The sequence below is a fragment of the Eublepharis macularius genome, chromosome 5 (genome assembly GCF_028583425.1).
Source record: "Eublepharis macularius isolate TG4126 chromosome 5, MPM_Emac_v1.0, whole genome shotgun sequence".
Classification (NCBI taxonomy): domain Eukaryota; kingdom Metazoa; phylum Chordata; class Lepidosauria; order Squamata; family Eublepharidae; genus Eublepharis; species Eublepharis macularius.
The window spans coordinates 151,380,012-151,407,656 of NC_072794.1; the positions used below are offsets into that span (position 1 = coordinate 151,380,012).

The window sequence follows — 27,645 nt, forward strand, 5'->3', positions numbered from 1 at the left end:
GGATTTGTGGAGTTAATTTGAAGACCTTTTTATTATTATATAAAGTGCCTTTGGCCTCTCGTTTGTGGGAAATACCTATATTTTAATTTTACAGCCTTCCAATCAATCATACTTTGCAAAATCCTGAAGGAATTTTCTCCACTTAGTGAATCAGCTGGGATAACATGCAGGCATAGTCTCTCCCATACGTTATGTGAAGCCTTGATATGCTGTGACTCCCGATGAAAGAAAAAACATGCTTCAGTTCTAGAGAATGCATTTCCCCTCTCCTCATTCCCATTGCCTAGTTCAGAATCTGCAGCAGATATGGTACAGTGATTATCTTTAAATAAATAATTTCATTATGAGCTGGAGACGGGGATTGCGGGGTGAGGGATATGGCTACAGTTGGCTGAGGTTCAGTCCATCCTTAGTTCTTGGCATGTCTCAGCGCCAGAGGTAGTGCTGCTGCTTCAAATTATGAGTTACCTCTTCCAAAAATAAGCTTGGAAACATGTACAATTCCCACCCGTTTCCTTTCACAGAACAGCCCATTCTTCCCTCAGCAGTTTTCCATTAATCCGCTTGTCACATGCCACTACATTGCAGGTTCTCCATCAATTGCATGGGTCCATCACATTTCAGGTGTTTTGCCTCCTGAAAGCAAGGGTAAATAGAGATCAAGGTGAGTTGTGATCTGGGTGAGACCTTGTGGCACAGGGTCTGTGGAAAGAAATCCCTTTTCGACCATCCTAATTCCTTGTTGGCCATCCACCTGGACTGTTTCTCTTGCTCTGACTGGGGCTAGGCATCATGAGGGCTTGCTTTTCCCTCAACACCTCTACTGGAACTCCAAAGAGTACACTAAAGATGATAGCGGGAGACTGTTTTATCCTTGTAGTTCTTCTCTGGTGCTACTTACAGGCAGAGTTGACAAACCATAGAGGAGGAAGAGGCTTAGAGGCCATTTAGTATGACTCCCTGCTCAATGCCCAACATTCAAAGCTAGAGCATTCCCCTCAGATGGCTGTAGAGAGTCTGCCTGAGGACCTCCAGTCAGGGAATACCCATCACCTCTAGGGTGATGGCCAGCCTCCAGGTGGTGCCTGGAGATCTCCTAGAATTACAACCGGTTTCCAGGCCACAAAGATCATTTCCCTGGGAGTAAATGGCTGCTTTTGAGGATGGACTCCATGCTTGAGGTTCTCCTCCTCCTCTTACCCTACTCTCCCCAGGTTCTACCCCCCCGCCCGCAAATCTCCAGAAATTTCCCAACCACCTAATTTTCCTAATCCCCACCAACCACAGCTAGATAATTAGTCCCATTGTCAAACTTTCTTACCATTAGAAACTTTCTCCTAATGTTCTATTGAAATCTGCCTTCCTGTAACTTAAACCTATTAGATCTAATGTTGCCTTCTGTAGTAGAAGAGAAGGCTTCTTTGCCCTCTTCAATACAACAGACCTTTCAATAGTTGAAGAATGCAATCCTCTCTTCCCTCAGTGGTAGCAGCTGGGACAGATGAGATTTGGGCTGCCATCCCCCTGACCGGGGTGGGGGATCCCGTTCCCACCTCCCCCCCTGACTCTGTGCCCCGCCACAGAGTCTGTGCCCCGCCACAGCACCCTCCCATGCCCTGCAACAGACCCACTTCAGACCGAATCGAGCCCGCGGGGGGGATTCAGCCCTTCAGCGAGTGTGGGAGTGCATGTTGGGTCGCTCTTTGAGCCGCAATATGATGTCACTTCCTGGAAGTGATGTCATCATGCATGCCAGGAGTGCACGCGACAAGAGACATTGAAGACCGCAGAGGGTGAGTGCCAGGTTCCCAGTCCCCCACTGGGAGATTCAAGGGACCTGGCAACCCTAGATGAGGTCCACTTGCCAACCCAGAAGGGAAGAAGGGGTTCAGAGTCTATCAGCAGCAGAATTTGTGCCACCTGAAGTTTGGTCTTAGCCAGCTAATTTGACTCCCATCTCTAAGTGACTGTGGTGAATTCAGAGGCATCCCCTTACACTTAACAATGTTAGGGAACTGGTAGTGTGTGGACTTACCTTAAGATCACATGGCCTTAGTTTGTTCTAAGACAAACTGTTGTACGAGATGTTTTAGTTGCTCTTCATATTAAAAAATGTTTTAAGTCATTCCTCATTTCTGGTAGTCTTCATCTGTGGGCCCTGAAATAGTATAGTGACACTTCAAGAGGTGGAGGATCCCTTGCCTGAAGTGGAAACCTGGCAACCGTATTCCTGACTAGGGTTTAAGGGTGCCTTTATGAACTTTTCTGATCTAACTTCCTCAGCATAGAGGTACTTTCTACTCACAGCTCAGAACTCTATCATGACTTTAAAGTTATTGCTGAGCCCAACTTCATGAGTGCTCCTGTTATGAAGGCTATCAGTGACTGCTACAATGACTTGTGGCTTGTCTACACTGGCTGTTTAAGGCCACGTTGGCATTTTGTTTGGCACTTCTGCTTTCTCCCCAAAATATCCCCTTTTCTGGATTTCCCTCGCTTTGCTGGAACCTCCATCGTGTTGATCAGTGCCATTGTAAATTCTTCTAACATCATTTCACTCTTGGCCATTTTGCTATTCCTTGTGGCTCCAACCAAAAAATGAATGGACAGAAGATGATATGCAGACAAGCTGAGAGAAAAAAATCCCACTGGGCCATTTCACATTTAAAGAAAATCCTTTTTGATTTGATTTCCACTCTGTGGTTTGCTTCCTTTGATTTATTGGCTCATGTTTATACTCTCACTGATCACTTTCTTATTACTTTCACACTTCCATCCATTTCAGTTTGTGCTCTTTTTGGAGTGATTTCTTATACCGCCCTTGCCACCTGCTCTGTCCTGATGAATGGGTCCCTCAGACTGTTGATCCTGACCTGGCATGGTCTCTTCCATAGAATATAAATGATGCCACCACAGACATATAATGATGCCTTAATAAACAACATCTTGAGTGCGTCTGCTCCATTTCAAGAAGCATCGTGCTTGAAATTCACGAGTCGCAATAACATTCCGTCGAAGGGAAGGCAATGAAATGGATGGGATAGAGATTTGGACTGTATTTTTAAAAAATAACACGCACACAGTCCACACACAAATATCTCTAAATAAACATACAATAATATATGGAAATTTGCCAGACCTTCTTTTGCAAGGGGATAAAGTCCACTCTAGTCGTCTTTAAAATTTATAAAAGAATATAGGACACGATCTCAAAAAAGGTCCTTTTAGAGACGTACATGATTCCTGCATTTTTATCTTATTGTCACCATAAAAGAAAAGTTTGTACATGGCATGGATATAATTTCAGAGCTGTGGTTGTCACTAGTTGTAGTGCTTAAATTTCTCAGACACAAGGGGTCAGGCTTAAGTTTAGCAGGATTTATTTACAGGCCTTAATCCCAGGAATGTATGCATGACCTAGTTCTCAAAAACAGTAGCTCAGGCAGTACAAACCTGCGACTGTCTAGACTGTACTATTTTAGAGTGCCTTGTGAGGTTCCTAGCATTGAATGCTCCCTAATGAACTTCCCTGCATATAGAAAACTCACTCTTCTGTGAGGGACGCTAGTCTAGAAACCCTTCTCCATGGAATACGAGATTTCATTGCGTAGGAACGTTTTCATCAAGGGGCAGCATCAAAATTGTTCCCCTGCCCTCCCTGTCTAAAACATAGCTCAGGCATAAGTTTACTGCTTCACTGGTTGGTCATAGCATCTCGCTTGTTGGAGAAGGGAATGAGGCTTGTATAGAAGCAGGTTGCAAGTATATGCCTGAAATTGCACAAAGATATTTCAACTTGTCTTCTGTGTTATGGTAGGGCTCCTGCACCATTAAGAATTGTGTGATAGGTTTAAACGCTGCTAGAGAAGAAATTCATCAGATGCAACTTTCCCTGGAATAAGCATGTAGTTGTAAGGGGACACATCACCTGTTGAATTCCTGCCTATCACAGCACTATAAAATAGAATAACAACAATAGCAGTGCTTATATACAACTTTTCTAAATAGACTAGTGCCCCATTCAGAGCAGTGAACAAAGTCAGTGTTATTATTATCCCGCAATACAACTGGGGAACTGGGGTTGAGAGGAGTGGCTTCCTCAAGGCCACCTACAAAGCTCATGGTAGTAGCAGGATTCAAACTGGCAGATTGGTAGTTTGCAGCCCAATCACTTAGCAGAAGAGCTCAAAAAAGTGGAAATTCAAAAGATGCTGTCCTAATTTCAGTGGGTAAGGGGCTGTGGATTGTGCCATTAAATGACTTTTGTGATTTTCTTCCTCTCTCCCAGAGCTCATATTTGTTATTTCTTCCCCACTGCTGAGCTACAAAAAAGCCTTGAGTTTTGTTCAGCTACAGTCTCACAACTGATATTCTTGTGCCCAATTCTGAATGATAAAAATCGGGGTGATGGTTTGAAGCAGGACAGGACGTAGCATCATTTCACACAATCGCTCATTGAAGAATTTCAGGTTGACCATGTTGCAAAAGCGGAAGGTATGTTAACAGTGCAATCGTAAGTCGAGTCACACCCTTATAACTAGAGTGGTCAGCACAGAGTTGGAAAATGCCTGGAGATTTGGTTGCTGAGCCTGGGGGTGGTGGAGCTTGTGGGGGGGGGAGGTACTTCTGCAGGGTATAATGCCACCAAGTCCTTCCTCCAAGGCAGCCATTTTCTCCGTGGAAACTGATCTCTGTAGATCAGTTGCAATTCCAGGACATCACCAGGCCTCACCTGCGGGTTGGCAACCTGAGATATAAACCTGCTTTGCATCGTCCTATAAATCTGCATCAACATGGCGAACAGCATTAACGACTATTCAGGAATACATGTAAACAAACACAACTATATTGAATCACATCCAAGCTTCTGTGAACAGGAGTTCCCAGAAGCAATTTTTACTACCTCCTTGCAGTAATTTATAACCTAACATCTAGGGTTGCCAGCCCCCAGGTGGTGGTTGGAGATCTCCCAGAATTGCAACTGGTCTCCAGGCCATAGAGATCAGTTCGCGTGGAGAATGTGGCTGCTTTGGAGGGTGGACTCTATGGTATTATACCCTGAGGAGGTCCATCCCCTCCTCAAACCCTGCCTTCTCCAGGCTCCACCACCCCCGCCCCCAAATCTCTAGGAAGTTCCCAAACTGGAGCTGGCAACCTTACTAACATCACATGACCTTGGTTCTAGAACAAAACTTATAGACTAATGTAGGAGATATTTTAGTTGTTCTTCATATCAGAGATGTTCTTCATTCTGATACTCTTCATCTATGGATCCAGAAATATTGCACTTCAAAGTCTTGATGTTTAGGCTTCAATTCTTTATCTGAGAGTCAAGACAAAATGGCCTCTATTACCTTTTCTGAGCGCTACTTCTCTATCAACAAGAGAAAATATGCCCTGTGCTTCCTTGTGACATTTTTAACTTGCCTTTCTTCTTCTGGACTCAGGGTGGGTTAGAACATTATCCAAAGTACATACTGAAGAAACCACTTCCATTGGCTTTATTTGCTCCCACTGACATCAGCCCATAGCCCAGTTTCATGAAATTAAACCCAACACCACTGCAGCAGCAGCCCATTGATTTTGTAATCCCTACTGAGTGGGCACCATTGGAAAAGGTTGAGGGGCTGGCCCCAGGTCTTTGGGTGCCTTACGCCATGAATGACTTCACTAACCTGCAGTGCCCTGGGAAAGCAACCATTCATGCCCACCACCGCACCAAGGCATGGCACAAAGCCCCTGCCTGCTCCTCACCCTCCTTTGCCCTGGCAGGAAGCTGCACCTTTCTCCTCATCTCCCCCTCCCCCCACCAGCACTAGAGCTGACTCCCTTCACCCCCTTCACACCAAGGTGAGAAGGAAAGGGAACACAGGAAGCTGCCGCCCATCCTCCTTTCCACCCCCCTGGGTGAGACAAGGCTTGGGTTGCCAGCTACAGCTTGGGAAATTCCTGGAGATTTTGGGAGTAGAGTCTGGAAAAGGTGGGATTTGGGAAAGGGAGGTACCCCAGCAGATTATAATTCCATTAGATCTACCCTCCAAAGCAGCTGTTTTCTCCTGGGGAAACTGATCTCTGTGGCCTGGAGTTCAGTTGTGATTCTGGGGGATCTCCAGCCACTACCTGGAGGTTGGCAAACCAAGGCAAGGCCAAGATAAGGAGAAAGAGGGTTGGGCTGGGACTGGTCCCTCTCTCACCTCTGATGGAGGGAGGAAGAATAGTAGGCAGATCTGCAGCTGTCCACTGGGGCCACGGGCCCCATAACAGTTGCATAGTATGCAGAACTCAATAGGTAACATTTTTGCTAGCATGGAAACAGTGATGTGGGAAAGCATTACTTTTGGAATTCTGCCCCACCAACAACCATTAAAGTCACAGGATCATTACCCAAGAGTAATAAGTAGGGATGCCAGTCCCCCGCTGGGAGGCTGGGATCCCCTGCTCCCACCCTTCACCCCTGCCCCAAATTACCTGGCCAGTGGGGGGGGGCACACTTCCTCGGGCACATCCCCAGGTGGTGCAGCATGTTCCTGGGTGGCGCAGTGTGCTTCTGGATGACGTGATGTGTTCCTGTGTGCCACAGAGGCCCAATTCAACCTGATTTGGGCTGCTGTGCTCTGCAGCAGTCTGATTTATCCTGAATCATGCTGAATCAGGCTCAAATTGGGCCTGATTAGTCCCCCTGGGACTAATGACACACAATGACACACAATGACAGCCAGTTTGGTGTAGTGGTTAAGAGTGTGGGACTCTAATCTGGAAAACCGGGTTTGATTCCCCACTCCTCCACTTGAATCCAGCTGGGTGACCTTGGGCTAGTCACGGCTCTCTGGAGCTCTCTCAGCCCCACCCACCTCACAGGGTGTTTGTTGTGGGGATAATAATGACATACTTTGTAAACTGCTCTGAGTGGGCAATAAGTTGTCCTGAAGGGCGGTATATAAATTGAATGTTGTTGTTGTTCCCAAAAGCGACATCATTGCACAAGCCGGGAGCACGCGCACAAAAAGGAAACACTCAGGGTAGGAGCCAGGCCCCAGATCTCCAGCTGGGGAGGTCAGGGGACCTGGCAACTTTAGTAATAAGGCAGCCTGAAACATTTGTTTCAGAAGCAATTGCTGGCCTGTGGAGCTAGCATCCACAGGCCAGAATGGTGTTGAGTTCCTTTCCCCCATCACTGGAAAACAGTAACTAAAAGGAGATCTTATGTATCTAGAGATACTAGTCTTGGCTTTCAGGTTAGAGTTGGACCGTATACCATGCATTACTAGCAAATGAATCACTGAAGGGAAGAGAAGGAATTCTTCATTTTGCCAGCCAAAATGTCTGAGCCTCCACCTGAATTGGGCTCTGTTCTTTCCATAATATCAGCTGAATTCTGTGTGACTCCAGGAATGACATTGTACGTGTGTAAACTCTATGTTGGAAGAAAATGTTTTTTGACCTTTCCCATCTCTGGCCAGCATTGCAAAGATGGAGTGATGTTGAACAAAAAAATTCTGACAGAATAATAAGAGAGAATATCCCTGCCAGTCTCTCATTACAGGGTCTCTCCTAAATGCCAGAATCTCCTCTGTTTGTTTTCAAACAATCCTGAGAACCGAAATCACTGCAGTACGCATGGATGGAATGAGACCGAAAGGTTCAAAAGTCTTCCCCTTATTCTCTGGACTTTCCCTTCTTAAACAGGGTTTGATAGCGATATTGTTTCTTAAAAACAATATGACCTCATTTGTAAAGCAATGCTCACACTAAACTAGTCAGCTGTTAAATATGCCTAGCACTGTGCATTAAGGAGGAAGCTTAAACCAGAATTTCAATTATTTTCTGGACACATTTAAAATTATAATACTTTACCGAGCTGGTGTTATAGTTCATCCAAATTACTCACAAAGTATCATATCAATCTCTCACAACTGCTTATTGCTTACAGATCTGAGAAGTTAGTTGAAGAAAGACCCCGGCCGGCGTAATGACCTTCATGCAGGCTTCGTGGTTTGATAGCCAGATGCTTATAACTGCGGAAACCTAATGGTCAAAAGTCAGCATTTGCAAGCTATAATGTTGAGTAGGAAAATGAAATCGGGTTCATTTGGACTGCCATTTCTTTGGTATGTTACCAAAAGAAAGAAAAAGGAGGAAGACAAAGAGAGAAATGCATCAAATTGAAATAAAAAATAAATTAGGTGGGGAGAGAGATTCAGCAGGATAGTAGCTGCATCCATCCACACACTGATTATGCTACGGTTGTGCTATAGCAGTAGTTTGCACTTGGGTGGACAAGCCAATCCATTTGCAGAAGATTGCTACAGCACAACAATAGCTCAGTAGCTAATGATGTGTGGATGCAGCCGTAAGATAGGAATTAAAAAGTCATGCTGCAATCCCATGTGGAAATATTATGCAGTACATGTAGTAATTGTTAAATCACATTCCAGGGCTAAAAAAGAGTGCTTGGATCAAGGGGTCTCAAATATTACCAGCTATCAAATACTATCAACTCTGTTGCCTCCATGGGGAGGGAGCATGCCAACCACATGCAGATCATCAGTTGGTTTATGTACACTCAACAGTTGCCAGTGCCCTGACCTGGATAGCCCAGGCAAGCCTGATCTCTTCAGATCTGAGAAGCTAAGCAGGGTCAGCCTTGGTTATTAATTGGATGGGAGAACTTCAAAGAAGACCAGGGCTGTAGAGGCAAGTCAATAGTAAAACACCTTGGTTAGTCTCTTGCCTTGAAAACCCCAGCAGGGGTTGCTATAAGTCAGTTATGATTGAAGGCACTTTCCTCCATCACCGCCACAGTGGCCAATAGGGAAGTAGTCAACATGGAAAAGAAAGATGTGTCCATGGTTGAATACATTACTGCATCAGAGTAGAGTCATCTCCAAGATGAAGATGGCCTTCATCTTGGAAAGCCAGTTTGGTGTAGTAGTTAAGAGCGTGGGACTCTAATATGGAGAGCTGGGTTTGATTCCCTGCTCCACTTGAAGCCAGCTGGGTGACCTTGGGCTAGTCATGGCTCTCTGGAGCTCTCTCAGCCCCACCCACCTCACAGGGTGTTTTGTTGTGGAGATAATAATGACATACTTTGTAAACTGCTCTGAGTGGGCATTAAGTTGTCCTAAAGGGCAGTATATAATTCGAATGTTATTTGTTGTTGTTGTTGTTGTTGTTGTTGTTGTTGTTGTTGTTGTTGTTGTTGTTGTTGTTACAGTGAAATCCTATGGCACAATCCAGCCTTAGTCCATTGCAATCAATGGACTTAAGAGTAGAGTAACTGTCCCTAGGATTGTATTGTTAATATCTTATGAATGGCAGAGGGAGTTGGAAAGCATATATACATTGTCCATTCCAGAATTCTACATCTTTCATCACCACTAAGTATCTACAGAGGCCCTGGAGAATTTATATAACAATACTATTAATACTACTAATATTTACAGTGCACATCAGAAATCCTTACAATTTTGCCAGCTGGCCAGTACTATTACTTGTATACCGTGGGTGACAGAGGGGAAACAGTCAATCTCAAAAGATAGTGGCTTGCCAAAGATGACCAAATGGGTTTCTGGATGAGCTGATCCTTTGAACCAGGGATTTCCAGCTCCTTCTACTATTTAAGTAATACATTTTTTCGCAAATGTTATTTTTTATGGTTCCAAATGACAATAATAAAGTTAAAAGCATTACAAAAGCAGCACCAACTATAAGAAGTAATCTGAGACAAACCATATGTAAGCATTTTAATGTAATTGCATCGAAGGTCAACACCGCTTGTTTTTCTAAGGTGAATAATGCAGTGTTGGGTAGAGATCTAATTTTAGAATAGGAAATGTCATGTCGTATGCAGAATTCTTGACTCTGATAGAGTCTTATGGAGAAAGTGCTGATTTTACACTGTGTTATTGGACACAGATTCTTTTACAAAGAATCTAGGATTTAGAAGGGTTTTTTTTTTCATTTGTAAATATTCTCAGACTAGATGAATGAGTAATAAGGCTTCATTCGGCCATTCCAGATGTATAGAAGAAAGCATATATTCTGTGGCTTCCCTTCAAAGTTTTCTCCATGTACAACCAAAACACTAAAGTGTTCATAATCATCATTCTCAGCCTTTTTATTGCTTAACGGAGAAACGCATTCTGTCGCTTATAAGACAGCTTCCCGGCCATACAATAGCAAACAAATTCTTCAGAAGCATCTTTAATTATTCATTTGGCTCTACTGTTTTTATGCTACTTTTCATAAATGTTAATCTTTATTATTGCCTAAGCAAGGGAGGGGAGAGGGAAAAGAAATACCTGTTATTAAATGACCTATCATTCTGACACGAATAAACGTTGGTAGCTATTTGTTTCCCCATCTGCAGTTTTTTATACGGTTTCTATCAAACTGAAAGGTATTTTTTTTAGTAGCTGCTTATTTTAAATGTACAAAACCCTTGTGTGTAATTCCATTAGCTGCCCTACAGCATTGCAATCTACAGTTTCCCTGAGGCTGTTGTGAAATATTGATGAAATCCTTGCTTTTGTGGCTTCCTCTGATACACTAAACAGTTGTCTGATGTTAGTTGAACTTGAATGGATCTGTTCAGAGCTATATCAGCAACGACTTCAAAGGCAGTAAGGCTGTTACATATTTTTTTTTAACAAACTGCAGTTTCAAAGCCGTACCATGAGGTACTTTAAAAACACACACACACACACAGGCGTATACACCAAGTTCATCTCAAATAAACCCAACCATTAGCAGTATAATGGCAGGAGTTACTCTTACACACACAAACGTCCCCCTATGTTTACATACACGTGCATTTTTTTAAAAATCAGCGGCCTTTTTCAGTTGTCAAACATACTTAAGCAAAAATAAATTCTAAACTCAGTAAGCAACAGATTTGATTGTCATTAGCTGCTGCTTTTAGCTTTAGGAGATATTTGCAGTAAATAAATACTTTTAAATGCTGTCAAAGGCTTGGTTCAGACACAATGCTAAACCATACTATGCTATGTGAATGAGCTTGGGAGAAGCTTCAGAACTGTTTGTGTAATTTCTCTCCTTCCTCCCCTTTTGAGCCACAAGCTAATTGGAAAACTTTACGGGATACAGCCAAATATCAATTATGATTAATCAATGCCAGCAAACTTTGGTTTGTGCTTCCAATCCAAACCATGATTGCAAACCATGATTTGCTCCTTGATTTGCAGGGCAAGAACAAACCATATTTTACCAGTTAAGATGCAATAATAAATGATACTTTGCTCAAAACGGGAAGCTCCTAATTAGCTCCCAGAGGGAAAGGGGAGGGGGGATCATTGAAGCAAGGCCAAAAATCCTTCTGGGATCTTCGACAGAGCACCAACCTGCGGTTTGGCATTACACTTGAAACAAGGTCATTTATTTTTGCAATCTCTTCATTACCTTTTTTGCTTTAAAAACTCTCATAGCTTGCAAAGAAAATGAAACAGAAGAAATTTAAAAGGTGCTGCCCTTCATCATGGTAGACTGAGGAAAGCTACATGGGATGCAATTCTCTCATCTTCACAACTGTTTAAAGACACAAGAGCCCTATCTTATGCATGACAAGCAGATGCTATACCACAAAGTCACAGCTCTCCCTACCCACGATATTTCCCTGATAGAAATAATTCTATAAACTGCTATTAGCCCCCATGGTGGAGGGATTAGTATAATATGAGTCTACCCTTACTGAGTCTAATAGCAGCTCAGGGATGTCTACTCGGAGGAATGATGTGCGGAGAAGAGCCAATCCCTCATCACACCACCATGGCCAGAATCCAGATTGGGCATTCCATGGTTGCTTTTTAACAATAAAGTAAATGTTGGCTGATCTGATCAGAGATCTCCCATATATGGGGGCAGATTAAGAAGTCAAAATGGCCTAGGAGCAAGCCAAGTGTCCATGCTGCACTGCAAGTCCCCATGACAGGAGGCCACTCAACTCTGGCCCGGCTAGAAATGCCAACGGGGGTGGGGGGGCGGGGTGCTTGCAGTGCTTGGAAAGCTATGGGGTCTTGGAACCCTTTCAAGGCAATGGTCTGCTGGCAATTTTCCCAGTAAGTCTAATAGTAATTCTGTTGCTGCCCATGAAATGTGTGGGTTTGCCCCTGAGAAAAAAAGGAGAAACACAGACAGCACAGTGTCTGCTGGGTTGCATTTACTGACCACAATATTCAAGTCCACATGTGCAAGAGATAGCCATGGCCTCTGGAATTCATTCTTACTTCTCCAAATATATTTCTTATCAGCACCACCTTCAGTCTACAACCCCCCTACTCCCTCCCCCAAAGGTGGTTCCCTTCCCCTGAGATACTTCTAAATTTTCTCTCAGGGAAAATGCAATTGGTGTCCTGCGACAAGTCCCCATGGCGATCACACGGTTGATGTAATGTGTAGTTTGGCCCTCTGGCAAGCCAACACACACTGTATATACCTGAAAGGAAGAGTTCTGTAAATTCAAGATGACATCCCTCCTACGAATGTTATACACAAAAAGTCTTTTATTGGTGTACATACCTGCCACTTATAGAAAAATGTAAAATGGAACCTGGGGAAAAAAACCCTAGTCTTCCTTTTAAGTAAATGCAGTACTCTCCCCCCCCCCTTTTTCTTTGAATAAATATATAAACCCGACTACAGAAATGTTTCTCTGGAGGAAATGGCAGCTTTGCTGGGTGGACTCCATGGCATCACATCCAAACTGAGCCCCCTCCCTTCCCCAAATGCCACCTTCCCCAGCACTGCCTCTAAATTTCCAGGAATTTCCCATGTCAGAGTTGGCAGTGCTGGCTACCAACCTTCAGGTGGGCCTGAAGTCCTCCCAGAATTATAACTGCCCTCCAGACTCCTGGCAGCTTTGGGGGGCAGACTCTATAGCACAGGGGTGGCCAAACTTGCTTAATGTAAGAGCCACACAGAATAAATACCAGATGTTTGAGAGCCACAAGACACGATGCATTGAAGTGACTTCAGATGAAGAGGTGGGTTTAGGGGAGTGTCCTGAAAGTGACATCACAGGTATTTATTGAAAATGTGAAAGGAAGGAAGGAAGGAAAAGTGAGGGGAAGACATGGAAAGAAAGAAGGAAAGGGGGGAGGGAAGGACATGGAAAGAAAGGAGGAAAGGGAGGGAAATAAACTAAACTAAACTAAAATGTATGGCCTCAGCAATACTCAGAGACCTTCAGGAGCTGCACAATATGTCTAGAAGAGCCACATGTGGCTCCCAAGCCACAGTTTGGCCACCCCTGCTATAGCACGACATCCCTGCTGAGCTTTCTTGCTTCCACAAACTCTGCCCTCCCCAGGTACTGCCTACAAATCACCAGGAATTTCCTTACGAATCCAGAATGAAGAAGCACCTCTCTAGAAGGCCTGAGTACAAGCTGCAACAGAACACACCCTAGAGAAGTGAGCAGAGTTGCCGTCCTCTAGGTGGGGCTGGAGTTCTCCCAGAATTACAGCTAATCTCCAGACCATAGAAACCATCTTTTGGAGGAAATAGCCACCTCATGAGGCAGACTTCATGACATCACATCCCTGCTAGAGTTGCCAGGTTTCCTTACCCTCCCAGTGGGAGGGGGGACCCAGCACTTACTTCTATTTTCTTCTCTCGTACATGCTCCCAGTGCAGCATGATGATGTCACTTCTGTGAGCAATGTCATCGTGTAGGCCCAAGAAGTGCCCCTGGCTTTCTGCCAGGCCAATCTGGGCTCCCAAACAGGCAGAATCAGCTCAGCGCAAAGCCCGGGAGGACTCCTGGGGGCTCTGCGATGCCATTCCAGGGAGTGACATCATCACACCGCGCCAGGAGCATGCCCCATGCCTTTTTACCCCACTGGCCAGGTGACTGCTGGAGGGGGAGGAGGCTGGGAGTGGGGGATCCCCCACTCTCACCAGGGAAACGGCAACCCTAATTGCCGCTGAACTTCCTCCCTTCCCCAGTTTCCTCTCTTACCAAGCACTGCCCCAAATCTCTAGGAATTTCCCAAACCACAGCTTATAACTCTAGAGGGGAGATACAGAGAGGAGGGCAGTTGTATGGAATGACTGCAGGTCAGAGCAGGGGAGGGCCACTTTGTGAAACAAGATGCTGGACTAGATCCAGAGTGATCCATCAGGCTCTTCTTATGCTCTGTGAAGCAATATTGCAGAAAACCCCGTTCCTCCCAAAGTTCTGATAGTGGAAAATCTGTTCACATAAACTTTGGCCTATAGTATTTATCCGATCTGTGGGTTAAAGATATCAGAGTTCCTCTGGAAAGGAATCAGTTTGCCCACATTCCTTTCTGCTGGGCAGAGCTGATGAAACTATATTGATCAAGCCTATTGTTGTATCGACACAGGCAGGCAGCCAGCCATCATGTTTTCGGTGGACATAATCATTCAGGGCAGATGCGTTTTTGGCTCTCAGCTTCTGCCTGGAGGCTCCCCCTTGTGGTGAATAAGCTGACTCTCTTTTGCACAAATGGAACCGGAAAGTTTTTCCTAACACCACTCATCCAGCCAAAGGATGGCAAGAGAAGGAAACTGTCCCAGGAACAAGAGCAAAGATCTTATTGAATCCAAACTTCATTTGGATATATAAATATCTTTGCAAGGGTAAGCATGCCTAACTGCAGCTTGGAGAGAAAGACCTAAAATTTGTGCTGTAATGATGCTGTATGCCTTGACACACCCACAAATTGAAATACTTAAATACCCACCTTTTTCCTGAGCATTTCAGGGCCCAAGTCAGGAATCCCCTTTTCCCTTTTGCATACAAGCTTGCTCCCCACCCACTCACAATGCAAATGAAGGACATACCTGTCAGCAGACTAACCTGTCAGCAGTTTGATCACTGATAAGCATACCTGTCTTGTGCCTCCTTTAATTTTTTGTTAAAGCACAGCATAAAAGAACATTCAATTGTACATTGCCTTATTGTGATCAGCTTGTCAAAGCATGTTGGTTGGTGATAGCACAGGAACCAGCCAGTCAGTGCTGGCTTAGACTGTGGAACAAAGTGCCTGCTTTATCACTGAACTAACCCTAACTCAGGCCTTGACAAATTTTATTTGGCTTTTTGAGCCAGGCCAAAATTTAAGCACCAGGCTTACTTTTTAGCCTTAAGGATTTGTATTTTAATGACCATATTTTCTAATTATTGCTATCACAAACCTTAATCTTTTCACAGCTTCTTATAATTTTATTAAAGCTATGACAGAATTGTAGTATATAAATAAAGCTAATGTCTCCCCAATTTCTCATAATTTCATTATTAATTTTAAAAGCTACATTTAATTGAGCCAGTATAAAAAGCAACTGGTTAAGAAACGAATTCCTCTGCCATCACTGAATGGTGTAAAGTTGCCATATATAGAAGCAGAGACATAAAGTTCATGCACGTGCGTTTTTATAGAACACATCGAAATATTCTGATATGAAATGACAAATAAGCTTTGTACTTCAACTGAGGATCACAAAGAGATATTACAGTAAAATCATTGCTGAAAATAATAAGCAACACAATTACATTTCTAGGCTCCATAGCTACCTGGTGCCTGGGATTTGTCAAGACCTGCTTTAACTATCCAGGGCAACATACGACACAGATCGGCCCTTTAACTTACTGGAAACATTCCTGTTGGGCTGCAAATCCAGAGGGCCACAGGAGCAACCCAATCTGAGACCCACCAGTGATGGCAATTTTTCAGGGGTGCCTTGAATGGCAGTGAGGGAGGCTTTACCTTGTTATCATTTTTGCCACTCTCCAGGTTGCTCAATAGGCTTGACCTTGGAGCAATTAACAAGAAAGAGAGAAAAATGGCTGGGAAGTGACCTCCATAGTGACATTCCAGGAATTTCTTCATGTCTTTATGGTCTTTGCCATAGAGATCAAAGAAAAAATCCCAACAATCACCCGCAAGTGACATCATATCCTCCCAAACTCCACTGTCACTATGCGTTTCCCATAACATCTCCCAGCATTTGCTAAGGCTGTTCTGGCAGTGCTAGTGCTCAGCTTGCTCCAAGGCCATTTGAGCAGACTATGCTACTATGGCAATAGGCAGCAAATACCATTTTCTCATTACTAGTAGGACTGCTTTTCATTGAGCCAGTGTGGTGTAGTGATTAGAGTGTTTAGGAGCTGGGAGACCCGGTTTAAATCCCCATTCTTCCTTCCTCGGACAGTCACCTACCTCACAGGGTTGTTGTGAGGATAAAATGGAGAAGAGGAGAATGATCTAGGTCTCTTTGGGTCTCCACTGGGGAGAAAGTTGGTGTATAAATAGAGTAAATAAATAATTTTCTTTAGAACATTTCCCAAGTTATAGAGTTTTAAACACTTCTGATAACTTGAAATTGATTACAGCCGTTTTCACACGTCTTACCGGCTGCACAATATCGTGCAAAACTCCCGGAATGACAGCGTTTTCCTGGCATGATTTCCCATCATGACTCCAGTCTGTGGTGCAAATCATGCCACAAACCAGAGTCATGCCAGGAAATCATGCCAGGAAGACGCCATTGTTATGGGAGTTTTGTGCGATTTTGTGCGGCCGGCAAGATGTGTGAAAACGGCCTACATTTAGGTTTAATTTTTATTTTTATTTTATATACATACCTACAGAAACATACACATTTATGTCCATATCCTTGTACAATCTTGCTCTGACTATGATCTTTTCCAAAAACTCATTTCAATCCAGGTTTTGGAAAGATCAGCTCCGAGTAGAAAACCTGAAGAGTGGATGATTGGGGTAATGCTGTGTGGATGCTAAAAAAACAAAACAAAAAAACACCCTGCTCCAGTTTGATTGCCAAACTTGAGCAAAACCTCTGTGTGAAAGCTACTCCAGTTATTTAACTTTTTGATCTATAGCACAAAATTACTATTACTCATTTTGAAATGTATCACTTTTCAGAAACACTATTAATTATCGTCCGGTTTCTAAAGCTAGATTGCATTGTGTTAAAATGCATTTTATTTTATGGATATCCTGCTCTTTCCACTCCCCCTGCAAACTATGTCTAATGTGAAATCTGCCTAGTACCTCTGCTGTGGCATTGTTCATTAATTTTGGTAGGGAGGTTCGCTGCATGAGAAATCTGCAGCAGTAGTGGGCAAAATGCACAGTTTGGTGGTTTAACCCTATTATATTCAGTAGGTGTTTGCCACTAGAACTCACAAGTTAAAATGGGTTTTCCTGCCAGGACTAATTTATCTTTTTCTGCTGCTCATCAAAAAAGGGGGGGAGGAAGGGACAAAAAAATGAGATGAATCCACAATTAGGAACGAAAACAATGAGCCAGGTTAGAAGTTGCCATTGTATAACTAATGCGGTTAGATATTTTCAAGAGAAAGCAAGAAAAAGTGGTCATTATCCATTATCTGCATGAAATATTTTAAAGAAAGAAAATAGTCTTTTGCCAAAAAAAGAGCACAACAAAAGAAGTTTAGAGTTCCTTCCAGAAAACAAAGGAAACAAGATCACTTCCAAGCACTGAGATTGCTTTCAAGGCAGTGGTTATTTTGAGGGAAATTGGGCTACATGAATGAAACAAGCATGTTGTGTAGATTAGCTGAGTTATTCCGGACAATACTTCACTGTCCCTTTTCTGGGCCCAAACGAAATTTTCCAGACTTGGAAAGAGTGCCATATTTTAAGAAAACTTGCTATATGTGGAAAAAGAGAGTATATCTAGCTGAAAATAGCATTCGGCGGTGGAAAAGCTAACAGGAGAAAAGGTGCATTTAAAATAAAGAGGAAAGGGGGAAAGTGGTCATACTCATTAAAATTCCAAAATGAGAGTAGACACTCAACCTAAACTCCAGTTCAAATGAACTACTCTGTTTTAAGCTGATTAGCAGCCTCATTATAGGCCAAGGCAAGTGGCTCTGACAGCCTGTGTGGTGTAGTGATTAGGGTGCCCGACCAGGATGCGGGTTAATATTCTCTTTCTGCCTTGCCAGCTCACTGGTTGACCTTGGACCCATCACTTCCTCTCAGGCTAACTTATCAAGCAGGTCAGTTGTGAAGATAAAATGGAGGAGGGGAGAATGGTATTTCAAGCCACTTTAAGTTCCCACTGAGGGGCAAAGCAGCGCATACGTATCTAAATAAAATATAGTAAAGAGGTTTGCAATATTATCCACTGTATTTTACATACATATATATACTATATTCATTTATATAACGGAAAAGAGTTTGCAATATTATTCATTTAAAAATTCACCCAGTCAGCGCTGCTGTACCAGAAAAATACAGGAAAGATAGAGTTGTCAGGCTGAGCCTAACAACCAGCAAAAGGGCTCGGGGGAGGGACAAGGGGGTATATATGTGATATCAATGACATCACCAACATCACTTAGTCACTTCTGGATTCAACCCAGAAATGACAAAGGATAGCTCTAGGAATTGCTGGAAACTCTATGGTAAAACCATTCCCAGAGCTACGCTTTGTTATTTCTGGCTTGTACCTGGAAAAGACATAGTGATATCAATGACGTTGCTGTTTTTTACTTTATTTTTTTCTCCCATCTCTGCTCCAAGCAATGGTGGGTAACAAGCCTTGCTCACGGAAGGCCTATTTTCACAGCCTGAGGCATTGCAAGCTTGAGAACACAGGTGTATTGCTTTCAAATAAAGTGTGTGTGTGTGTATAAACCTTCACAAGATGATATAGGGATCACTACTGCTTGTATCATAAAAATCGAATGGATGCTTAATCCATGATGCTCCTAATGCTACACTGCGCTTAACCTACGAGCGTTTGAGAGGAGTAGCGCATGCAGATAGAAAAAGACACAGCCTTGAAGGAAAACAGGTAGGCAGAGATCAGTGAAGAAGAAATATGTCTGGCCCCCAATCCAAGAATCCTAATATGCAACAGCACTTTACATGTTCTAAGCCCCCATTGAGAAGGGCTGAGGAAATCCATCGAAATCTGGTAATCAGCACAAGAGGCCTGAGCTTTCATGACAGGTGCTGTGAGATAGCACTGAAAATGGAGTTGCTGCAGCAAACGCCCTCCTTTGCACCATCTAACATGCCACCTTCCATAACCTGGTGGTTTCCATGTTCACTCCATTCCACTTCCATGCCCACTGATACATCCTCAGAGGAGAGCATATGCTTTATAAGCATAAGTTCTTGAGTGCAGTCTGTAGTATGTCTGTGTAGAAAAGATCTTGGGTACCAGGGTTGGTGGAATACATTGCACTAATGGGCCAAGGTCCCTGACTCAGTATAAAGTAATGTCACGACACAAGCTCCTGAATCAAGAATGAGGACTGAGGGCATTGGCAATGTGGTGGCCAGGTTCCAGTCGATCAATGCTTCTAAATATTACAGGCCCAGAGGAATCAATTGGAAAGCTATTTTTATGGAACCCTACTTGATCTTTGCCAAAAGGCCGAGAAGTGCGTGGTGTACTCTTGGTTTTTTTAACCATTATAGAGTAACCTTTAGCACATCCATAAGTGTGACTCATACGTGGAAGTGAATTATTTTATTATATATTTAAATATTGATATCCCATTTTCTTCCAAATGGTGACCCAAAGCAATTTACAGTGCTGTCCTCCCTTCCTCCATTTTATTGTCACAGTACCAGCTCTGTGAGATCGATTAGTCTGAGGGCCAAGCTACAAGTGACGAATGACACTTGAACGGCAAGTGTATTTCTCCCTGTTCACTTGCGCTCCACTCAATCCACTTGCCGTTCAAGTGTCATTCATCACTTGTAGCTTGGCCCTGAGAGAGAGCAACAGGCCCAAGTTCACCCAGCGAGCTTCCATGGCAGAATACAGATTCAATCCAGGGTCTACCAGATCCCAATCCAGCATTCTAACCACTATAAAATGCTGCCTTATTTCTACATCCAGTTTGCCCTCGCTTGATCAAGACATTTCTATGCAATAAACTGATTGCACCGAATGCCCCTAATTTATGACTTAAGTGTTGTCGCCACGTGCGTGACATATGTAGATTTTTTAAAAATATGTATGTTGCCGTATCAGAATCTCTTCTGCTAATCAAGCATTTCAATGAATTAATCTTCTGCATTTCAATTTATATGAAGATTTACATACGACAAAAACCTTCTTAAGAAAATCACCAACACCATATACATTCATTAAACGCCCCAACTGTCAGCATTTCAAGTACATGGCTGTCTTGCCTAAAATGCCCAAAGCAAATGAAATGATGTACAGAAAGCCAGTGGTTTAAAATATATAATATTAAACATTTTAAAATGACGTTTTAAAAACAGTATTCCAATGGACTTCAGTGCGTTTAGGTTGATCGTTCCCAATCTGCTGCCTCCCCAGTTTCTTGAGGTTGTCTATGCATATTGTGCTGACAATCAGGAAGTTCCAAAAAAAAAGAGGACTTCTCAGCATGAGTTCTTCTTCTGTAAAGGTTATAGTAAACATGTCAAAGCCTAATTAGGCAAAAAAATTTATCTGTATAGTGGGGGAGGGGGGTTGTAGCCTGCTGCTATATTTGCTGCAATCCCTTGGTCTGTTTAAGAGAACAAAGAATATCACAAGGAAAAGAGGAGGATGAAACAAGAAATGGCTAACAGCTGGGACTAGGATTAGAGATGGGCACGAACCAAAATACGAACCAAAATTAAGCACAAATCAGGCCGGTTCGTGGTTTGCGAACCACGGTTCGTCAGATTCCATTTCTGACAAACCGCCACGAACTTTTAGGCTGGTTCATTTGGTGGGTGGGGATTTTCACATTGTTATTTCTGGGCATGGATTGCAAATTTTATGCCTTCTTTGCGCAAATTTCAGTGTTCCCTTATAGAAATATTTCTTTTTTTTATAGCTTTTTTATAGCTTACAGGATTTTTAAAAAAAAATGGAAATAAGGTAATCTGCAAAGTGTAAGAGAAAATTGTATTTCGGTTTGTCAATTTATGTTTTTTAAGTATTTTTAATTAGTAGTTTCTCAGATTTTATTTATTTTATTTTTATAATTTTAACTGTTATTAATTGTATTTTAAATTGTGGTTTTTCTGATGTGGCCCACCATGAGATTGCTTGTGGGGAGGGCAAGATATAAAAACAACAAAATAAAAATAATAAAAAAAAGATTAAGGGAGTCTTATGCTCTCAGGATATTCTCTATGTGATGTGCATTTACTACATTGGTAGAATTTCTCATGAGTAAGCCATCGAGATTTCATTTTGTAGCATCTTTGTGAGCATCCTGAAATGACTGGTTTGGCTGATCAAACAGCATAATATTTTTCAACTTCCATAGTCTTCAGAAGCAATAAAATTAGGGCAAGATGCTTTCACTCCTTGGCCAGTTGTCATTTTCTGGAGTTGGATAATATCCATTTGATCACATCACTTTAATGGGACTTAAAATGATCTCACAGATTAATTTTATCACTGTTCTATTAAGGGATGGTTAGTACTTTCCTATTGCAACAGGAAAATTATTAACTCGGAATCTCTAGAAGTTACAAAGAATTATGATCATCTGCCAACAAAAAACTGGCAAGCTTCACCAGCTTTTTCACATCTTGTGCTAACAGTCTATAAAGTAGAAGGTTAAAGTGAAATCCTGCAGGGAAAGCAAATGCCAAATCTAGAGAAATGAATGTGTAAAAGCTCTTCTTTAAGCTGATATTTCACATATTGGTATTCCTTTTCAGGTTACGTCCAAGAAGATGATCTGAAAGATGATGAAGACATAAAAGAGGAAGAAGAGGACGATGATGAGAGCAATTCGACTGCTCATCTTCAGGGCAGCAATGACCCCGGCACGGACGAAGAACATGACATGGGCCCTGATCTGAAAGGAAGCTTTAGCTACCAGAATTCTCCAGTAAGTCACATCTCCAACCAGGATGTTGAAAACGAATCGCTGCTAAGCGACGCAAGTGACCACGTGGCAGACATCAAAAGCCTTTGCTCTAGAGAGACGCAGGACCCCAAAGCCAATGCCCAGCCCAAACTTCCCAGTGAAGCACATAGTTGCATGGATAAAATGACAGCGGTTTATGCCAACATTCTTTCAGACTCTTATTGGACGGGCTTAGGGTTAGGACTCAAGCTGTCCAATTCAGAGAAGAGGGGATGTGATCACAGAAACGGGGCGAGCAAAAGTGAATTCGATTGGCATCAGGATGCCTTGACCAAAAGCCTGCAACAGAGCTTACCCACTAGGCCTGTCTCAAAACCAAACCTTTTCAGTTCTGTGCAGCTCTACAGACAGAGCAGCAAAATGTGTGGAACTGTATTCACAGGAGCCAGTCGGTTTAGGTGCAGGCAGTGCAGTGCTGCCTATGATACCTTGGTGGAGCTCACGGTCCATATGAACGAGAGCGGTCATTACCAAGATGACAACCATAAAAAAGACAAGCACAGGCCTACGAGTTATTCCAAGCCCCGAAAAAGGGCCTTCCAGGACATGGATAAAGAAGATGCCCAGAAAGTTTTAAAATGTATGTTCTGTGGTGACTCCTTTGATTCCCTTCAAGATTTAAGCGTTCATATGATAAAAACAAAACACTACCAAAAAGTGCCTTTGAAGGAGCCAGTCCCTACCATTTCTTCCAAAATGGTAACTCCTGCGAAGAAACGTGTCTTCGATGTTAACAGGCCTTGCTCCCCAGACTCTACCACTGGGTCATTTGCAGACCCTTTTTCTTCTCAGAAAAATGCAAACCTGCAGCTGTCATCTAACAATCGCTATGGTTACCAGAATGGGGCCAGTTACACATGGCAGTTCGAAGCCTGTAAATCACAGATTCTGAAGTGCATGGAATGTGGGAGTTCACATGATACCTTACAGCAACTTACAACACATATGATGGTCACGGGTCACTTCCTGAAAGTCACGAGCTCTGCCTCAAAGAAAGGGAAACAACTTGTTTTGGATCCCCTGGCTGTGGAGAAAATGCAGTCACTGTCCGAGGCACCAGCGAGTGATTCTCCACTTTCAAAACCTTCCAGTAATGCAGCTACAGAGCTTGCTGCTCCTGTTTCAGACATGAAAAAAGAAAGCAAGCAAAATAAACCTGAGGAAACAAACAAAGATGAGAAAATAGTAAAGAATGAAGACTATGAAGACACCCTTCAGAAACCAATAGATCCTACAATGAAGTACCAGTATCTTAGGGAGGAAGATTTAGAAGATGCTTCAAAAGGTGGTGGAGACATTTTGAAGTCTTTAGAAAATACAGTCACCACAGCCATCAACAAAGCTCAAAATGGAGCTCCCAGTTGGAGTGCATATCCTAGTATCCATGCAGCTTATCAGCTCTCTGAAGGATCAAAACCTTCCTTACCAGTAGGGTCTCAAGTTCTCCAAGTCAGGCCAACTGTTACAAATAAGCTGAGGCCTATTGCTCCCAAGTGGAAAGTGATGCCTCTGGTTCCTGTCTCAACTAACATGGCCCAATGCACTCAAGTGAAGAAGGAAATGGATGCTAAAAAGGAAGCGCAAAAGGACCACGTTAAAGAGGGGAACAAAGTGGACACTTCCCCCAGCAGTCAGAATGATGAAGAATCTCTCCCTCAAGCTGAAGTATCCGTAGAACCCCAAAAGCCAGATCCTAGTCCCTTGAAGGAGGACACAGCAATAGAAGATGGGGAGAAAGAAAAATCAAAAACAAAGGAGCCAGCAACGTTGTCTCTCAGCAATGGGTGTGCTGCCCCTAACCACTCCTCCGACTTGCCTTGTTTAAACCCACTGAGCGCCCTGCAATCTGTGTTGAATAACCACTTGGGTAAAGCAAATGAGCCTTTGAGACCTCAGTCCAATTCCAGCCCCACTTCGAGTTCAGTTTCTGTGTTCCATAAGCCTAATTTAAATATGATTGAGAAGCCAGTTTTATCTCCCACCCCAACGCCACCCAAATCCACAGGTGTTACATCCAGGCGTTATGTGTTTGAAAACAATGACCAGCCGATAGACTTGACCAAATCTAAAAGCAAGAAGGAAGCATCTGCTCAAGCACAATCTTGCACCTCCCCATCTCAGAAGCACGCACTGTCTGACATTGCAGACATGGTCAAAGTTCTCCCCAAAGCTACGACACCAAAACCTGCTTCCTCATCTAGGATCCCACCAATGAAACTGGAAATGGATGTCCGGCGTTTCGAAGATGTCTCCACAGAAGTCTCCACTTTACACAAAAGAAAGGGAAGGCAATCCAACTGGAATCCTCAGCACCTCCTCATCTTGCAAGCTCAGTTTGCTTCCAGTCTCTTCCAAACATCTGAAGGTAAATATTTGTTGTCAGATTTGGGTCCCCAAGAACGCATGCAGATCTCCAAATTTACTGGACTGTCCATGACTACCATCAGCCACTGGTTGGCCAATGTCAAGTACCAACTCAGAAAAACTGGAGGGACAAAGTTTTTGAAAAACATGGATAAAGGGCACCCCATCTTTTATTGCAGTGACTGTGCATCTCAGTTTAGAACCCCATCGACTTACATCAGCCATTTAGAATCCCATCTAGGGTTCCAAATGAAAGACATGAACAAGTTGGCTGTGGAGCAGCAAACCAAGGTAGAGCAAGAAATCTCCAGAATTTCAGTTCAAAGATCTCCTGAAACAATAGCTGGGGAAGAGGACACAGACTCTAAGTTCAAATGTAAGTTGTGCTCTCGGACATTTGTGAGCAAACATGCCGTAAAACTTCATCTAAGCAAAACACACAGCAAGTCACCAGAACACCATTCACAGTTTGTAGCAGAAGTGGATGAAGAATAACTCCTAAGGTATGCATGCATTAACTGCCCAATGGGTTTCAATGTTATACTTGTAAACAGGGGGCTCCTAAAGCACTTCTGCTTTCTTAAAACTATTATATGGGTCAAAGTTGCCAGTTTCCTTTCGGACAGAGGCACCTCGGTCTGTATCTGCTGCATGGAGGGGAGAAATTTAATGAGTGCACCTTCTCCCATCAATCCATTTCCATGATACGTTTTGTGCATTTCATGAAGTCATACTGCTATTACAGGTGCAGGAACTTCTGCTGAGAAAAGATTTCACAGCCATACTGGGTGTTGATTCCATGTTCCTGCCTAGTTACCCAACCCATTAGCCTTGCATTTGAAAAGCAAAGCATGGTGGACACGTCACTCTAATAGCTTCTGTTAAAACTGTATCTGCTTATAATGTTTTAAGCATCTCTGTCATTTGTCCCAAGTCTGTACATGCCAGCAGGAGACACAGCAGCAAGTTGGACAAGAGTTTTGTGTATGTCCAGTGTCCAGTTTCAGACATGGGATTTCTCTATTTTGTGGTTATTCCCTTAACGCATTTCCAACTTCATTGCCCATTATTGTATCAGATATATTTTTGAGAAAATTGTCCATCATCTTCATGCTAATTACTCACACACCTCTTACCTTATTTTGAGACAATGGTATGGGGAAGGTCCATCACACAGTAGGAGTGTATATTTTGCATGCTCAGGGCCCCTTATTCGTCCCCCAGTATCCCCTGCTGAAGGATTTCTGGTGACAGAACTGGGAATGTCTAAGTGGAACTGTGATTGAGAGTAGATGCCAGTCCAAGTACACAGTCAGAGGTTGTATGGACTAAGGGATTTTGATTCCATGGTAAATCTCCTCTAATGAAAGGCATTCCCATCACTGTAATGGGACATGATGAATTCCCCCTTAAGCTGCAGCCCAAAATGCTCTCTGGATTACCACTCCAGGGGGGAAAGGGATCCGTAGGAACAGCACAAAGTAGGGGAGCCAGATGTCAGAAATTTATCACAGGATCCAGACAAGTATACAACAGTTTTGTATGCTCGTAAGACATGGAAGAGTAACTCTGGCCTCTTTTGAAAGGGAACCCTCTTTAAATGTGTCCCTAAAAGGCTGTAAAGAAGCAAACCCCCATTTAAGAATGTTACCCAAACAGCTATTGAAGAGGAAAAACACCCTAAGTGAAGTGAAAGGAAGAGCCACAACTGAAATTCTTGCAGCACCAGACAGGTGCCAGAAGGTACAAGCAAGAAAAAGAATCTACTTTAGACATTCCAAAAAAACAAGATGAAGGTGGAACGTGAGCTACTTCTTGTTTGTAATGTGTTTAACTAGTTTTCCATGTTCCAAATAGTTAAAAAAAGAAAATAAAGTCTTAAAAGACAATTATAAGATAGAACAAACACAAGTTGGAACACATTTTCTTACATCTCTGGGTACCATCCAAAACGTGGAGGTGCGTATTCTCCCATCCTCTGTACAAGGCCCAAAATCTCTGGAAGAGGAGGTACAAACCTCACTTCTTCTTTCACCACTTCTTTGGAATATCCAAAGTGGCTATGCTTAGGTTTCAGTGTCCAAATGTACGTCACATTTATGACTCCTGCAAAGCTAGCATAAGAGTCAAAGAACCCTGAGAGGGTACGTATACAGGCAAGTGACATCTATTCTCTGCAATGTAATTGCCCACTATGTATTTGTCACCCACCTATATTAATATTCAAGGACCAAAAAATGTCCTCACCATCTGGGATTTTTTTATTGGCTTCATCTTGAACATTCCGAATCTGCAAAATGTGAAGTCTCTATAACTGAACTGTAAAACAGACGAAACTCTATACCAGTACACAGAAAATCTGTATGTCAAAATCATTGGTTATTTAGTGATTATATGGCCTCATAGAATGATTTGTGGAATTCCTTTGTCACATATAAAAGTAATAAATTCCTTTGTCACATATAAAAGTATTAATGTCTTGCTCTTTGCTTATTTTGCCAGATTGTGGCATCCTCTGCATCATTTATTTATTTACCCAAAAGGAAGACTAGGATTCCCGCCCCCCCAGGTGTACTGTGAAAAAGAGGGGGTCATCTTACATTCTTATGCAAGTTACAAATATGTTCAAATAATTAAAAATATGTATAACATTTGTAGGGGATTCATCTTACATTGAGGTTCATCATCCTTTTGAGTAAATACTGTATTAAAACAGTTTATATCCCACGCTCTCCAGACTTTGACCAAAGTGGTATCCCTTCCCCATATAATTGGAAGCACCAGAGCAGTGTGCCATTTTCAGTAGCATGGTAGCATGTTCTGCTACTCAGAATTATAAATGATGTATTCCACAGAAGAATGCGCCCCCCCATTTGTCTGGATTATTCATGGTCTCAGTTGTGTGGTCTCATATGCAATGAGACCTCCTTTTTTTTCTCAACTGAACTACTATCCAGGTCTTGTGCAGTGATTTTGAAATGTGTAGTCAGAGATAGACTCTGTGGCAGTGCGACCTGATATAACATGGCCCAGCCCAAAGTCTTGTAGGGCTGCCAGCAGTAGTACAGCTGTCTTCCTCCCTACTTCCTCCAAGAATAAAAGGAGGAAACATTTCAGTTGGAGGCAGAGAGAAGATGACAGAGATGGATGGTAGTACCTCCGTCACAGTCCTGCCCAGAAGCTATGGTTCCCCTCCCCATGATACCAAGGGCAAAACTCCCATCCTATAGATCAGAGAAATGTGGGAGGCACCTCCACAACACAAAGGACAGAGGAATGTGAATATCAAAGTGGCAAAGTGGGGCAGCTGCTAAGGCCTGTGGCTTCTGGTGGGACCCACTGCTGCTGAATCGTTACTCACACATCTCCTCTACTTGCACTCACATCCT

General features: G+C 42.9%; 1 protein-coding gene across 1 annotated transcript in view; it reads left to right on the forward strand.

Annotated features, from left to right (window-relative positions):
• The window catches only part of TSHZ2 (teashirt zinc finger homeobox 2), a 315,955-nt gene extending 289,260 nt beyond the window's left edge, over window positions 1-26,695 (forward strand). Inside the window, exon 2 of the mRNA XM_054981845.1 lies at window positions 21,681-26,695. Coding sequence (XP_054837820.1) covers window positions 21,681-24,751 — 3,071 coding nt within the window. The 3' untranslated portion in view covers window positions 24,752-26,695. The remainder of the gene's footprint in view (window positions 1-21,680) is intronic.
• The last annotated feature ends 950 nt before the right edge of the window (window positions 26,696-27,645 follow it).